We start from the raw sequence: 18,145 nt of genomic DNA on the forward strand, positions 1-18,145 counted from the left end.
ATATATAATACGCTTTCATTTCCCAGGATAAATTACCTCTCCTGGGGGCTGTGGACCACTGTTCATAGTAGGAGTCATGACCAATGGATTCTAATTTCAGACCTAAAACTCATCAGATATATAATGCTGAACATGTCTCATCTGTGAAGCTCTTTTGGCATTTGCGAAACAGGGACAAACCATGCACCTCCATATATACCCTGATTTACTGGAACCTGTAAAAATCAATTACCACTTGAAGTGTTTCTGGATATCAGTACCACTGGATGAAAGTGGCTACAAAAGGAAAATAGGTTGAATTAATTTAGTGACAGTTAATTAATACAGTTACCTGTGTTGCCTCCCAGCCCCACTGCCTGTACTTGGGATCGTGGGTGAATCTCCACATATACCAGTAGGTCTCAATCACCTCTGGTCTTAGGATGTAGTACTTCTCGTTCTGCCGCACTGCCACCGCCTCTACACCACCGTCAAATTTGAATGCTTCTGGACCCAGCTTTAATGCTGCAGAGAAAGGAAAAAAAAAAAAAAAAGAGAAAGAAATGTATTCCTTATAAATCTTTACAGGAAGGGTGGATAGGAGTCTGCTACATCCAAAGCATGTGAGAGAAGCAGAAACGAGCTTGTCTTTAAGCAGGCTCATAAATATTTCCTATTGTTGAGGCCTTTAATTTTTCTTATGAATAATTTATCCAATTCCTGTGAGAAAAATACCTATCTTGACAAGAGTAGAGTAATCCTCCTGAAAACTAATGAATCACTGAGAATATAAACACACTAATACATTCAATTATAGGATAAAATTAAAGTGGCTGACATTAGTTCTTCATAAGCAAAAGAAACAAAAAGGGTCACCAGAGGTTTTAATGTCCTTTGATCCCACCCAGCACAGCTGGAAAAGATCTTAGAACAAAAACAGGTGTCACCATCACATATAACTGGCATCTTATTCAAACTCTCTTGGTCTAGGGAAGTGCTGTCACACCACCATAACTGATGTGCTTCAAAATGCGATCCTCAAGTAAAGGGTTTCAAATAAGTCAATGCAAACTTAGTCACACCTGAAAATGAATCTCTGAACTAAGAGATTTGCCATTTCTGTCCTTAAAGGAAGATGTAATAGTACTGTGCCAGCATCTGTAGGACTACTTGTTTAAAAAGGATGTACCTTTAGAAATACTTCCCATGCTATGAAGTTGCAGCTCCACACATTTTTAATTACACAGCTACAACCTGGACTGTCACAAGTCCATGGAGCCAGATGGGATCCACCCAAGGGTGCTGAGGGAAGGGAGGTGGCAGACGCGATTGCTGAGCCGCTTTCTATCATCTATCAGCAGTCGTGGTCAGAGAGGTCCCAGATGAGTAGAGACTTGCTAATGTGATGCCCATCTATAAGAAGACTCATAAGGAGAATCTGGGGAACTACAGGTCTGTCAGCCTGACCTCAGTGCCAGGGAAAATTATGGAACAGATCATCCTGAGTGCAATCACGCAACATGTGCAAGACAACCATGGGATCAGGCCCAGTGAGTGTGGGTTCATGAAAGGCAAGTCCTGCCCAACCAACCTAATCTCCTTCTCTGACTGGGTGACCCGCCTGGTGGATGAGGGGAAGGCGTTTGATGTAGTCTACCTAGACTTCAGCAAAGCCTTTGACACAGTCTTCTCCTGGAGAAGCTGGCAGCCCAGGGCTTGGACTGGCACACTCTTTGCTGGGTTAAAAACTGGATGGCTGGGCCCAGAGATGGGAGCTACAGTCCCAGTTTTGGGACTACATAAGTTCTTCAAGATACTTTTGTTTGAGACTTTCTGAACAATTCCATCAAGGTACATTGTTATTTTACACTTATAAAAACAAGTAATCATTATTCCACGTTTAGCTGCCTTCTGTGAGTCTTGGGACAGAGACAGCATCTGGTCATATCTTAACATATCTTCTCAGCTGAAATCTTATTCATTGGATTTATTCTGCATTGGTGCTGTCACACTTAAAAGAACACCTACTGCTATACCCAGAGTCTGAGAGGAGGTCTTGTCAGAAACTTTAAATATGTGCAAGAAGCTTCATCATAAAATAACCTCTCTGTAATCAATACTTTATGAACTATTAGCTAATGGGTGAGAAAATTCTTATGTATAAGTGATAGTATATTTTTCTAACATACTGTGTGCTGTAAATCATCACTTTCTGCCACCTATACAAGTTATTATTAATTTAATCTCTACAATACCTAGGAAAGTAAATTATTCAGTTCGATTTCGTAGTGGTATTTCTGTTCCTTTTGTTTCGTTGGACATCTTTTTTTCACTACCATTTATGGCTTCCATGTTACTAGTTATTCTATGCCTTTGCCATGTCTCTCAATGGTACAAGCATGTAAAACAGAACTAATCCCCCGTAATCAGAATACTTCAAGGTGTGCAGTCCACACACAAGCTTAAACTTTGACAAACCTAGCAGCATGAATAAATGAAAATTTTAGCCTTACCAAAGCCCACTGACAGCATTATGACCCCTTGTGTTGTGCCAGTACATGCCCATACGGATCAAAGCATGTCTTGCATCTTTAATTCTCACTATCTTCTCTTCAAACTGCATACCTCACTGGAGAAAAATCTCAAAATCTCTTGTCAAAGGATGGGAGATACAGTATGATTGCAGCAATAATCTATCAATAGGTTATACTACAGAACAAAAGCATAGTAGTTATGAAACAGAGGCATGTGCGGATTACACATCACAAGAGTATGTGGGACTCAGGAAGTATTACTGACTCAGAGGCAGATCAGAATCATGGCTGTATCTTCCAAAGACCATCAGCTTCCTCCAGCTGGTGAATTAGAAAGGCATCCCACAAGGACTGCTAGACCGATCCTCAGCTTGAACAGAATCTACAGGGATTTTCCTAGAGCCATAGCAAGAGCCTGAGCTTCTCAGGGTATTCCCAGTCAATTTTACAGGCTACAACTCAGGAGTCTTAAGTCTTCTCCCAGATATTCCTGCAGAACCTTGACAGGTGAATCAGATTTTTGGAGTGACCAAGCCCCTGCATAAGCCCATCACTGATTACATGAGATCCTAATTGTCATTGGGAAATGATGTCCACGGAAGTACAACAGGAAAAGCTGCACAGACTTTCCAACTCCTCTGTCCTAATCAGCACTGTGGAGCAGACAGCATCGTGAGAGATGAAAAGGTAACTTAAGTGCTAAGAGAATGCAATCTGGTGGGAAAGACAGTACAAAGGTTGTAGTAACATCTAGAAGGATTAAGCCACGTAGGAGAAGGCTGTCATGTAGACAGACCACCTTGTATTTGGACAAAGAGACCTGCACTCAACTTGAGAATGCAACATGCATAGGACAGCAAATTTTTCTCTAGGGGTAGGTCTGCAAGTGACTTCAGATTTGGTCCCAAAAAATAGCAGGGTCTCAACATAGTTTAACTGCCCAAAGCTAACTTGAATGAAATGATTAACCAGTTTTTTAATAATCAGTCCCCTAGGGTAATAAAAGAAAACACTTTTACTGGAGTTGGGTTACTATGATGGCCAGGTTCCATGTGAAAAAACTCAGATCTGTACAAAGGTCAAGAAACTGACTTTTGAACTGGAATTGGTCTACGTCTACCACAAAATATAACTATCTCCTGTTATATGTTTTGACTGAGAAGTGGAATAAGGCATCCCTGAAATCAAGAGACAGAAGTCCTCTTCTCTGTGCAGATGGAATGTTCTCCTCTATCACCAACCAGAACTGAGTATACGTATGAGTGTAAATAATCTTTTAACTCCAACATGGGGTCTCATCCTTCCTCCACATCTGCTCCTATGAAAAAAATGCATCTTCACATTGATTAATCCTGACTAAAATAGCAGCAATTGCCAACTAACAGTGTTATGTAATAAGGCAGAGACAGAACCCTGTGGGCTGAGACTGAAACTTTCTTTGACCCAGCAAGACAGGTAGGTGCAATAGGCTGTAGGCTTAAGCCTACTCATATATTTTTTTTCTTTTTCTTTATGCTATTACTACACCGATGAAAGTATCTCTCCTAACTATCAAATTGCATTTGTTAAAATTACAAGTGATGATACAATGACACTATGTAATCCTTGTGAATAGATACACGAATTCACATCTTAAAACTCCTTGGAGTTTTAGTTCCCATTACTTCTTCTAGCAAGATATTTCAGAAGCTTCTGTGATGGACCCACAAGGCCATTTACAATTTCTAGCCTACATTCATTCATGGTGAGCATACAATTCTTGTTCTTGGTATAACTGTGTTGCTTGTGTCTTAAAATAGCTCTATTTATTTTCAGTGTTTATCCCTTGATATGACAACAAATGTATTCCCTTCTTGGTCATTATTTTTCTCATATGAGCAGGCCAACGTCTCTTATTTTCCTACTGTAAAATAAAAGCTCTGTCACTCTCATCATTCTGTTGGTCATTCTCTGCGTTCTTTCTGCTTCAAAATTCAGATTTGTACAGAGTATTCTGGATGACAAATTATACATGTCTTCTAACACAGTGTTAATGTTCACTTATCTCTTTAGAAAATTCTTTACCTTATACAGACTAGGGCTGCACTGGCATTTTTCAACTTCCCGTTTACAGAACAGGCCCCCGCCTTTTTGTAGTAACTTTTTCTTTCTGACAGTCAGTCCTCAAGGTCTTCCTGTTCCTTATTCTGAGACTCTTCTGTTTTGACCGTTTCTTTTGATTTTTTGGCCACAGTAAGAACAATCAGCACTATCCAACTTTATGCCTCAAGGCCACTATTTAAGACAAAAGAAAATCTGGTCCAAAAGACTTAATGGAGAAATATCCAGCCCAATGGTGACACTGCCTCCTCCTTAGTCAGGTCTTTGGCCATCTCACAATTTAGTAATCTCCATCCTCTCACGTTTAATTGTACTTACCCATAATGTACTACTACTAAAACAAACAAACAAAAAAGGCATTTACAAATTTCTCATCCTACGTAACTGTAAAAATGGTATGTATGAAATGAGAAACTGCCCTACATATCTGGGAGGACAAGAGTTCACACATACTCCTTCCTCCCTGCACCCACATAGCATATCCTTGCCAACTGATGCAAAGATAGGGATAAACATACAGGAGAGAACTATAAAAAGTCTGGTTTTTGCATTTACTTACCATGGTGGAGATCAGAGTAAACACATGGATGTTAAGAAAATTACATTGGTATTAAAAACAATATTAGACAAGAAACAGGTCCATAACAACTCTTAAAAAAAACTTCAATATTTTCTGCATTTCAACTACTGAAATAACTAGATTAGCAATGCATCTTACTTGTTCTGTCATATGATTCATGACAAGTATGTGCAATTTCAGCTCCAAGCTGCAAGTAATGTCCAGCTTTGTCATCTCGGGAACCATCTGCTCCAAGGGCAAACATTCCCCCTGCAAAACAGGTCAAATGGCCCATCTTTCTTTCAAGGTGCCCATTCTTCCACTCCCCAATGAAGGTCAGTCCTCCATTGGACTTTCTGATGAGATGTTTTTCTATGGCCTACAAGAAGATTGAGAAAACTTTCAAAAACTGTTTTAAATGCAAGTTTTACATACTAACGCTACTTTAAAGAATAAAATACTGTTTTCAAAAAGTAAATATCTTTTTCTTTTGCCAAACTCACTTTTGAGCACTACAGGAACAAACAGCTGTAAGAATACAATTTCAATGAACATTAAAAAATACCCTACTTGCTAAACAATGCTACTGAGACCAGTCACAGGAAAGTCAAAACACAGATGACACTGCAATTTTATCTGAGAATTCATCACGTTTTATGGCTCACATGGCTGTTCGTCTACCTGTTAGCTCTGAGAAGTAAATAAATGTTCTACTGTGAAATCTGTGTGTACTCAGAAAACACATCCAAATTGGATGCTTTTGGTCAGCAATACACGTAAATGAACCACTTGTACTCTCAGTCAGCCTTTAACAGAAAGTAACAGGAATCCTCCAGCCACCTTTTAGCTTCTCCACAGCAGCCTTCTGATTGCAAACAAGTAAAGAATGGGTGAGGGTTAGAATTGGTGTTCACAAAAAGCACTATTACTAACAGATGAAGTTACAGCTGTTTTTTCTTTGCACATTTGTATCAATATACATTGTTTATTGTGACTTATAAAACGGTACTCTTTTGGTACTGTTTGGAGTACAGTAACTTTCCAAAGTTTGCAAAATACATGGAAAAACACATTTACTTAAGCCTCTTTCAAAGAGGGTGATAATCTCTATCATCTACTGCAGTACTTATTCTCTTTAACATTATACCTTTTTTCTTGTAACAACTTTCTAGTTACATGACAGTTTGAGTCCATTGTAATTATCTTTTTTACCATGGAGACATTTTTCCTACCTTCTTTCCAGAAATTTCTTTTGTACTTCCACACATAACCATCTGCTGGGTTCACAACTTCCTTTAAAGTGCATGAAAGTACTGGTCAGAGTACTCCAAGGCTGATTAGAGTTGAAGGATTAAAGTGCCATTAAAAAGGCATTTACTACTCTCCCTCCCATCCCCAAGATCTACTACAGAAGTGAACATTTACTCCTTTCCACTACTTTTCTGATGCCTACAATAAATTACACCCTAAAGGTGCACAACTGTATTTTGCACTGAAATGTGATATACTGAGACCACACACAGGATCTTGCATACAACTGCAGTGATTATCTTGGATGTGGAGGTCAAGTCTGCTTCACACAGTTGTATCACTGATATCTAGCCAGTGCTAGCCATACAGGTTGTTACCACACAGACTGAGGCAGCAGATACATAGTTTGCAGATTTAAAACTAAACAGTGAAATAGCTGTGACAGTAGATATTCCAAATTAAAAAAAAAAAAAAAAGTAAAAAAAAAAGTTAAGGCAGTGCTGAAGTACTACAAGGCTGTCAAAGCAGCTGTACTGAACCCAGCAAAATTTGACAGTAGTCCTCCATCCACATTCTGAAATAGCATCTGACAGTCTTCTAAATTTTTCTTCAACTGTACCCCAATGGAAAAACAAAAAACAAACAAACAACAACAACAACAACAAAAACAAAGAAAAAAAAAGGAAATAAAAAGCAGCAACAACAAAACACACAAAAGCACAACAGAATTATTGAAATTATTATCAGAAAAAAAAAAAGAATTCTTAGGATTAGGAGCCTGGGGAAGATGATAATATAAATACTAATTGGAAATAGTTGTATGTGTACTTTGTTTTCTGACTATCTTCTTGACTTGAGATGCTGTAGTGCTTGCAGCAACTTTTCTGAATGATTATAATGATGGGAATCTACACCTCAGCCACACAGCCAGTGCAGATCTTGTAGTCCCCACATGGTCAAAGTGAATGCATCAAAGCCAATCCAGTAAACTGCAGGGAGATGACTACTGCTGTCAGTCGGGCCCTGCTCCTTACTTGTCCTCAGGACTGAGACATCATTTAGATGGTAAAGTTCACTACTATAATCTGTTGAGCCCACGTATTCTCAAAGTAATGAAAGACAAGCGTTGATCTGAATTCCCGTTGGCTTCACTTCTTCACTAACACCACTGACAGATCTGAAGTGTGTGCTTGTGGCAGGATCTAGTGAAAAGAATGCAGTAATAACTGACAGAGAAGAAAGAAGTCTTAGACAGCTGCCAGAGTGGTTGTGAAACTATCATTCAAATTGATATTGAGGACTACTACAATACTGTGGCTTCTACTGCTGGGACGCCTGATGTAGTTAACTATACAAGCCTCATTTGTCTTGAAAGCACTGCTATAGGAAAGACTGAAGCTGCTGAAAATTATGCCACTGAAGATGATATTAAAATATAGTGTTAGCTCCATTGATTCAGTTATCTTGGACAAAATTGATGAGATTTTTTTTGACTATATGGTACATAAAACTTGGAGTTCTTTTTAGAGGTAGCCACTTTTTGCAATGAGTAACAAGAAGACTTAAATGGGTTTGGTTTATTTATTTACTGGAAGAACACTTTTTTTCCAAAATTTTTTTGAATTGATCTTTCAGCAATTTCGTAACTGTTGAGGAGTAAATGGTTGCAGGTGCATTTTCAGGGGAACACAATTGCTGTGGAGAGCCAGACTTCCTCTCAGAATTTGACTGAAGAACATCATGTAGCTGCCATGTAACCCTCTTCTGAACAGAGTCCGTTCTGAACTTGAACACGACTGTCTCATGTATAGAGTATTTGAATATAGTATTTGAAGTAGTATTTGAAATCTGAAAATCCAGTTCTGTTAGCTAGTTAGTAATTAAGTACCATCTTAAAAAAGTAGCAAAGGAAGCATCCTCAAAAAGAAAATAAATGCAAACCTCTTAATATACTGCATCATGCAACAATCTACTGAATAAAAAGGACAATTAGTATTTAGAGTAATTGACAAAGAACACTGCTTGACAAAGAGCACTGCTCCTAGTGGATAGGAAATCTTGAGAAAGTTGGAAAAGATTTGACATTTGTACCCTGGGTTGGATGGCTGGGGCCACAGAGCAATCCAAGACGTACTGTAAAGCAACGGCATCCAGCTTGACCATGATGACATGCACTAGACTGTACATGTGTACTTAAGCTCCCAAAGAAAACTTATTTCACATCAGAAATGTGAGATTAACTGATGGAAGAGTTTACTTAGTATTTAAATTCCAGAAATAATAGTCTGAGATATGAATACAATGTTGTCTTTGATGTTCATACTTTCTGTGATTCAATGATTACATAAAAATTGCATTTTCTGAGCTGTCTTGCAGCAGTATTTGCTATATTCTGATAGTTGAACACTGCTGGATCCTTCTTTTGGCTATCTAATGCTGTGCAATAACAAAGAACACGGATCAGTTTTCTAAGTCTAACAGATTAGAGCACTCAGAGCAAACTGAGGCTGTATATGCCATGGATTGGGAGTCAGAACATCTGAAAAACAGGTGCTGTCATCTTCTTCCTATTAGTATCTCCAAGGAATGGCATGCCACTGTCTACTGCAAGACTTGAGATGGAGGGTGTGGTGGTATATCTTCTACTTTCCCTTTTATACAAGCTAAGGGAGTAAAGTGTGGCAGGACAGATACCTTCTTTTTGTCTGGTGGGTGCTGAGAACATTTCCAGTTCTGTACTATGAGTAGGAAGAATCTATTTTACACTTTCACCCTTCTGCTTGCATAAATGACAATAAGATTTTGCTCAACATTTTGAAAATCAAAGTAAAATTGTCAGCTATGAAGGAAGACCTATGATACGGGCAACAATCAAAGAACAGTAAGGGAATGGGCTCTGGAAATATTTTGAGATTTTCATTTAAAATTCAATATGCAATTATGTAAAACAAATCCTACTCTGATTCTTTGCACATATCTTTCGGTGTCAAGTAGGACTTCAGATAAACACAAACCCTGATCCAGAAGGATGTTCCAAAATGTGTAAATCAGTATGTTTCATGCAAACTCAAATGCACGTGGGTGGTGTTGTCTGAGAGAAAGCCAAAAAGGAAACATTCCGATGCACTACAGGTCATATCACATGAGAAGCAGAAGCAGCTCAGCTCTTTCTCCCTCCTGTCCACACCATCCTTTTCTCCAGTACCAAATTTGCTTTGCCGTATCTCCAGGGATGGAGATTTGCCCATGCAAAACATTTGAGATTGGGCTTACAGTGCAGAGAATCAAAGAGGAAGTTTATATTCTCTAATTTTCAAGTGCCCACCATAATAAATTTGAGTCAGAATAAAATATTTCAAGAGTAACCATATGCCAACTGCTAAAAAAAACATTTTTAACCCCACAGGACCCAACACACTACATCTAAGACTACTGAAGGAATTCAGCTACTGCTTTGAACTTATGCAAGTTGACTGTTGACTTAAGCAAACACTGGAAAGCCAGCAAAGTTTAAAAGGACTGGGAAATAGCTGATGCTGTAACAGTATTTAAAAAGATTAATGAAAGAACCATGTAAAATTAGTAATGTAGCTTGAAAAAATTAAGCATTTGATTGACAATTTCATGCTGATATCATGAGGAGTATTAGTATAGTTCTTGGTATTGTACAAAATATTAGTCCTAAAAAAAATCAAGGCAGCACATATGAAACAGATTAAAAACTGGCCTTCTAGAACAGATCAACATAAAATAAAAAATTGTGAAAATTTTTCATCCAATCACTATTTTGCAAGGATATTTTAATCAATGGTAGGCAGCATATCTACCGATAGTCTGCAAGAGAAGAAATGCTAAAAAAATTGCAGAAGGCACAAAAATTGATGGAGCTATAGATAATGATAAAGGAAAAGTCAGCCCTGTAAATTCATTCAGAGCAAGTGATAAAATGGGTTTCACCTGAACAATCATGTATTAGCAGAGATAAGTATAAGGTTGCACATTGAGGAATTGGGAATGTAAATCACAATAGCAGGAAAGCAGTAAATCAAAAATACTATAACCAGCTTCAGAGTAAAATCAACTGGAGAATGGATGACAGTGTCATACAAAGGTTAAAAGTGCAAACAGCTCTTGGCTGGGCAAAGACAAGAAGCTGAGAAGAAATTGGGTGATGACACATTAGTAGAACCATTACAGAAACTAAATATCCAATTCTTGCCTCCACACACTTACAACATTGGAAAATACTTAGGAAAGAGCTTGAGAAATAATTCAAAGCCTGCTTTATGTTGTGAGATGAAAGGAAATCATATATCTGTTTTGGAAGAGCATGCCCATCATACCTTTGTCAGTAACCAGCTACATTATAGCTGATAGCCCTTTAAAATAAGGGGAAAAAAATCAAGTAGCTGAAAGCCAAAGCTTAGCCAATTTCAGGTCAGAAATAAGACACATTACAGTTTCAAAACAATTTGAACTGGAATTTTATTATATACTTTTTTAAATGTGAATTTTCAGAACGCCAAGAACAAGGATTTTGTTTCGGGAAACTGCCTGCACTAAAACTAAGCTTTCAAAGCTTGTGTTGAAAGAAACATGGCATGCACAAAGCACAGAACAAGTTTGACACCAAATATGAATTTGCATGCGGACAAGATCACACAATCCCTGCTGCTGTTGGCATCATAGCTAACTAGACTTAATCTAGCTTTATTACTCTCTACTCTTCTTAACTGTAGATTAGACACATGGGTATATATGGGTACAAGTAAGTCTGACAAAAGATGGCTGTGTATGGGAAAACTCAAGAAATAACAGCTGGGCGACATAAAGCTTAGAGTCACCACAAAAAGGCCCCGAAAACTCCCACTGAACTGCCTTTACTGGTCTGCTTGGACAGACACTACTTGAATTGTGAGAGGAAGCAACATCATATTACAAAAGACCTATAGAACAAGGAATGGGTATGGATTACATTTTACAGGATGAATATTGAATATAGCATTGAACACTTGAGAAAATAATTTGAAGATTAAAACAATTCAGGTCTTCAACTCCTCAAATGTTTTTGAACACTGGATAAAAATAATTTGGCCATTCTGCACATCTTAGAGTTGTTAGAGCTGTTTCTAATAAAATATGCTTTGGAGTTTTACTTTATAACATTTTGCATGAGCTGTTATTTTTAGTGCAATAATCTGCATCACATATATTTCAAAATAATACTTTTTAAACTACTTAAAATGAAAGCTAGTCTTATTCATCACTTGATTTCTTAAAACTTACATAATCAAAACAAGTCCTATGTGTTGCTGATTTTTTTCAGTTATCAAAGATGCTTAAATTCCACTGTACAAGAAAACTCAATGAATTATAATCACCTCAATTGCATCGTCGTACATTTTCCTTGCTTCTGTGTCCATCTTGTCTGACATAAGCCAGGCTTTCAATAAATATTCATAAAAACTGTCTCCCAGCCCGCCCACGGATGTATGATCTGCAGGAAGGAAAGAGGCAAAAGAAAAATTGAAGATGTTACATAATAGCACCTTAAATATAATTTAAAATATAAACTCACATTTTTAAGTTATGCCATTGTAGAATTATAATCATTTTAAGCCTGCTTAGTAGGACAAAGCTGTACTGTCTCCCCTCTGAACTTATTTCATAGACATGGATAGCCACAGCAGACAATGCAATTTTCCGTGCTCACTACTTGCCATTCTACACAGGCTATCCCTCATATCACAAATTTAATTTAACTGAAGTTTTTACTTAATTCCACAGAACATAATTGTTTTGCTACTAAGGTTGTGTGTGTATACATACGTATGTACAAAAAAGCCATAAAAGCTCAGGATCCAGGATGCAACTAGGTCATGTGGCTGGCCATAAACCATCATCAACTATAAGGAATCTAATCTTTCCAGGAGATTTTTATTTCCAACAGGACATTTACTTAACATACTAATGAATTTCTCAAGAGTAAATGTTCTTATTTAAATTCCTCTACTTGAAAGAGAAGTAAATAGTATACAACACAAGCCCTGCTCTGTTCCACCGTGCCTGAGCAGCCACACTGTGTGCCGTAGCCAGACTGCTTGACTACTACAATCCAGCACCACATAAGCCAGACCTCCTAATGCACAGATTTCCTTTTTGCCATCTTTTCTTTTTCTTGCAGAGGTAGCCTTTCACAGGTACTGTCATTGCTATTCCGTGCTGACAGACATTAAGAAGCACCTATGTTTGCTGTCTGGGTGACTATCACATATCACACAAAGCCTACTGATGGCCTGACTCAGTTTTAGACCTCCTGTTCCAAACATGGCAAGCACTCCCTCAGTACACCCTTCATTCAAAAAGTAATATGACCTCCAAGATTTAATACACAATTCCAACCAGAAAAGTGCGTAACTTCTGCTAGCACCAGAGCAGTCAGTCTGCTCAGTATAGGATAAGGAAATGTTTAAGAACAATATGGTCACAATTACAGAAATTCAGTGACCTAAGCACAGTTGTGATACAGTCATACAACTTCCCTCTTACTGGGTGAAAGACAAAAAGAAACAAATAATATTCCTTTTTTTAATGTTCCTCAGAAAGGTGGTATTATTAGCAGTCTCTCTGGGATAAAGGTGTAGAACAAAAGGTAGAACTCTCCTTCTGGTCCTTCTTCTTGTAAAGCACTGTTATGCCCTACAAGGGCATATGTAGAAACAAATGGAAAGCCTTTAGCTTCTCCATTTGTCTTCAGGTTCTGAGTTTGGCGGAAATAATTTCATATGCTTTTCTTATATCTCAGTATCTCTGAGAGCCTTTTCACACCCAGCTATTCAGTGATTTAACTATGAGCAGTGAACTTTCATATGCTATCTAGTTCTAAGCTGAAAAGAGGGCATTCAGGCCATTTTCTTCCACAAATGCAAAGACTAGAAATTACTTCTTCAAAGAACAATTATATTCTTACGTCGACATGAGAACTAAGGGTCTGTGGTTTTCAGAAAAAAATATATCATCCCGAGACTTCAAAGTTACAGCTCACGTTAGCACTACTCAAGGACTGTCTTCACAAGAGATATAGCTTAAAACTACTTCTGTTAAGCTGCTGCCTTCTCTTCAGTTGAGTTCCCATCACTTCAGAGACTGCTGCCAGCATTGCTACTCCACCAGGTTTCCTTCACAGATGCACTCAGTCCTCAGCCAGGACAGGGCTGCTGAATGTCTCTGAGCAGCATTCCTCTTGTAGAAGCTCCAGCTGCGTTCAGGGCATGCAAGAGTAGGGAGATGAGCGGGAAAGGTTTATGTCTTAAAATAAGAAATCCATGTACAGGTGAATTTCCAAAGTCAATTATCAGGAACACTCCCTGTTTCACCTCTGCTTCTACAGACACTCATTTGAGAACTGTCTTTGTGTCCTGTCAGCAGCTCTTCTCCTCCTCCACATTCCTTCTTGTCTCAGATGAAAGTACAAGGAATATGGAAACAAGTCACATCAGGACACAGCACAGAGCCACCTCCAAGGCAGCCTTTTTTGCACCTTCTTCATGTGTTCAGAGAACAGAGCTGTGCAAGCCTCTCAGATGCAGATTTTCCTCCCACTCAACCAGTGGGATGCAAAAATGGTAAGGCTAAGAGGTTCTAAGGGCCTCACAACTCTCTGTGGTGTTGTTTTGTTTATTGCCATTTTGCGTACTTCACACCAACTCTGATGTACGAGCAGTTTTCAAGGATCCTCACTCATTAAGCTCTGTGCTGCCACTCCCCAGCTGATGCCCTTCACAGATGGACCACAGGAAAGACCTGTCAGGGGCAAACTGATTCTGTGCCATTTCTTCAGCAGCAGGAAAGGGTGAAAAGAAATACATTCTGTGGTCACATATGACAAGACATCATGGGCAGGAGGAAAGCACAGGAAACCTTTCACATGGGAAGGAAGCAATATTTCAAGGAAACTTGCTGTATCCAGATACAGCTGTCTATATTTACCTGGCCTCTCTCATCTGCAAAAAAACAGCAGAAAAAGATTGGAACTGAAAAGGAAGCAACCACAGCAGCTGAGCTAAGGTTTAAGCACAGCAAAATTTCCAACCTCTACAGCTGCATTACCTGCAGCCCTGGCAATATCTTCCTCAGGTTGTATTCTAGGGTCAGAAGATGTTGCTAAAGCAGAGCTCGCTGTAGTTTGTGTAAGGACTCTCACTAGAAATGGCTGAAAATTAAACAACTTTTTGTGACAGGTTGCAGGACTTGAATGACTTGCTCTTAGTATGGAAATTCCAAAAAGTATTTTTCAAAATCCCTTAATGAATCCATAAATGGTGAAAATTGTAGATTTGGGTCATCACACACCTTTTTCTCTCATATAAACACAGCTCCCTACCCAGACTTATCACTATAAGGTCTATGTTGGTTATCATATTCTCCTGCTGTTTGAGAAACAGATCAGATGGATTCGGAGATTTAATTCAGCTCAGCTCAAAATGTTTTGCTCAAGAATGTCTTGTGCATAGAATATTTTGAATTGTTTTGTTTGTTTGTTTGTTTTTTAATCAACCCTAACCTTGCATGTCAATCCAGAGAATGAAAAAGGACAGCTTATGATTTGAATAATAAAGTTTGTAATAGGGTCCTGGCACTAGCTACTCTTTAGTAGACAGTTGTGAAGGTATTATGTTTAAAATGTTTGTAAGTATTTTGCAAATTTGGAAATTGATTTTTCACTAATTGGATCTATAAGAATTATTTAATCAGCTGCATAGCATTTAAAGGCTTTTACTGTGAAAAACTATTTCACAGTGAAATCCTGAATGAAAATTCTTTGCAGATAAAGACAAATATAGCAAAGGAAACAGAAGTATGAGGGCATATCCAGTATGGCAGAAGCCACATACTCTATTCAATGACAACTCCATATTTTTAGAACACTACTTCCTTCCAATTGAAGACAAATTAAGATATTTTTTTCATTCCTTCCTGTGCCCCCCTCCTTTTTATTTCTTTTTATTTTATTTTATTTTAAGATTAGGCCCAGGTGAATTTTTTCAAACATGAAAGGATTCCAGTCAAAGATTCCTTGGAAAGTCTTATTTTAAATTAAAAGGTACAGTAAGTGCAGTTGCAAAGAATTCCTTCAACAACTGCAGCCAAAAGCAAATAAAAAGCACTGCATTTTTCCTTGTTTATTATACACCTGAAAGTATGTGCAAACCTGCACAATCAGTCTGTTTGCAGGCTTCCTCCTATCCAGATAAAGCTAAATAAAATCTTAATAGAAGGAGAAAAATATTTACAGGTCATAGCAATATTTTTGCCCAGTTCAAAAGATTTACATCCTGTAGAATACTGGCATTTTCCATCTTAGCAAACAGCATGCAATTGAAAAATAAAACAACAACACTCAATTTCATAGCAGTATTTTAATAAGCTTTGCATTTACCAATAAAATACATATACTTAATCAAGTATTATTTCTGTTTCAGCTAATAATCCAGAAATCACATTCACCTCTTTCCTACAGACTGAGTGGAAGACCTTTAAATTCTAGCATCATCTAGTACTTCTAAGGCTAGTCTCACTCCAAGTGATTTTATTCATACCAGCAATCAATTAGCTCACTGCTGAAGCAGCCTCCTCTGAAGAGAACATGGACAATCATTTCACAGCAAACCACAGAAATACATGGCAGGTCAGAAAAGAGAGTGCATGGTATCCTTCTGAAATGACAATCAATCTGATCTTGGGATAGGAGGGAGAGTCAGTGGCTCTTGTATGATTTGTTCTTTGTAAATGACATTATTTCTTTATAAATCTGGACAGACAAAGTTGTTTTTTCTCAAATAGCTTTCCAGGGCCAGGACTGCAGGCCTTCCCATCCTCTGTTACCTCTGAGGCACTGTCTGTCATTCCTTTTCTGGATTAATTCTTGGAATGGTAGCCTTAGTCTAAAGTAAATAATACAGACACTAGGCATCTATTCAGCTCATTCTTTCTAACATTCAGATCTACCTAATGGCTGTAAATAACTTCCTTCTGAGCCAGACAATTTCTAAATGAACTGCAGTGGTTCCCAAGAATACAGTTATGACAGCAGACTCCAAGTTAAGAACAATTCATCTCCTTTTGTTTACTGTGAAAGTTTGGTTCAGTAAGCAGTAAGATATTTTCCACAACAACTTAAAGACTCCTAAAGTTAACATTTAATAAGAAAACCTGCTCTAATGAAGGTCTACCTGCTCTCTAGAGCAAACTTAAGATGTGTAAATTATTTTTAAACAGATGGCTTTAAGCAGTTAACAGCAGCTTAATGAGGTGAATTAAAAACAGTTCATGATTTGCTAACCCTTCTCTGCTTTGTGCCTTAATTGTACCATTGTCATTTCCTGGCAATGCACAGGAATAAAGAAAGAAGCCAAGCACTGTTTTAAAAACAAAACACCACGCAGAACTGATATCGCAGTCCCAACACCTAAGGTGAGGCTTTGTGTTAAAGCAGTGCAGGCTGAAAGTCAGCCTTGCCCCTTCCTGACTTCGAGGCACCTCCTCCTGCACTGCCTTTGCGTTCATAAAGCTCATGCTTTATTTACTTCACACAAAGTGAAGAAGGTGACATAAAAAGCTGAGCAGAACTGCATTTCATGTGCCCAACCCTCTGCCAGTACATAAACACAAACAGCCAGAGAAGACAATCAACTATAACAATATTTTTAATTCATGCATTTGCAACTGTAACACTGACTGGGCATTTTTAAGTATACACAGATAAAAAAACAAGCAAAGAATTTGAAATTTGGGAATCCATAAAAGAAACTCAAGTCTTACAAATGGAAATGTTAATTATGACTTTAAAGCAAAAAGGAAAACTATTTTAAATCTGCATACAATGCTCTATAGCCAATACACTGGAAACACCAAGGTGAACAACTACTAACTAATTTCAACCAAAAAGTAGTAATACTGACTACTTTGTAACAAAAGAACAAAGTAGTAAAAGGTGATGTGGATTTTACTTTGCGATCATGAACACTGTATCTTTGACAAAACATTATTGTATTAAGTCAGGAAAGGATTTCAAGAGTGGGGAAGTTAAGACGAGGAGGGAGTAGTGAAGTGATTCAGCCAGTATGAAACTTTCATTAAGAAATCTTCACACCAGTTGTTCTGGGTACCAATTGGCCTTACACAACGCACAATCTGTATGAGCACCTTTTCTCTGTGTAGGAAACTATTAAAGAAGTGCTTTTCTGTTTGTCTTCAGAGTGGCACTGATTAAATTTCAGTTCAATCTTCCTTCACCTCGTAGTTGGGCTTAGTGCCCCTCAACTGCTCTAAATAGGTGCAAGCTCTCTTTCTAATCCTTTAATCCAGAAAGCTGAAGCCCCAGAAATTGCAGCTGCAGCAATCCACAGTGGAAATTCAACCTAAAGATGCCATAAGCCATAGTGGATGGCTTAAAAGTGCAAACGCTTGTAAATTAACTACAGCAGAGGCAGCCCTGATAAAAGAAGGTGGAGGTGCAATTTTTAGTCAGGTATGAATCATTCATCACTAAGGAACATGTTACCAGCATGACAATTTTTCTGAAAACATGCAGATTGTCACATAAAAATCTACATTAAAAAAGTAGATTTAAAGTGGAAAAGATGAGCACTGAGAAATTAGGAGACAGCTGAGTTTTCAGTTCTATCGTCTGGTGCCACAACAGATTCAAGCAACAAGAAAA

General features: G+C 38.1%; 1 protein-coding gene across 1 annotated transcript in view; it reads right to left on the bottom strand.

Moving 5' to 3' along the window:
* MAN1A2 (mannosidase alpha class 1A member 2) overlaps positions 1-18,145 on the bottom strand; it is a 139,142-nt gene that overhangs the window by 14,712 nt on the left and 106,285 nt on the right. The window contains exons 9-11 of the mRNA XM_084304509.1: positions 11,805-11,920; positions 5,332-5,551; positions 332-504 (exon numbers count right to left, since the gene is read on the bottom strand). Coding sequence (XP_084160635.1) covers positions 332-504; positions 5,332-5,551; positions 11,805-11,920 — 509 coding nt within the window. The remainder of the gene's footprint in view (positions 1-331; positions 505-5,331; positions 5,552-11,804; positions 11,921-18,145) is intronic.

Source organism: Netta rufina, assembly GCF_964035555.1.
Source record: "Netta rufina genome assembly, chromosome: 1".
NCBI classification, from domain to species: Eukaryota; Metazoa; Chordata; class Aves; order Anseriformes; family Anatidae; genus Netta; species Netta rufina.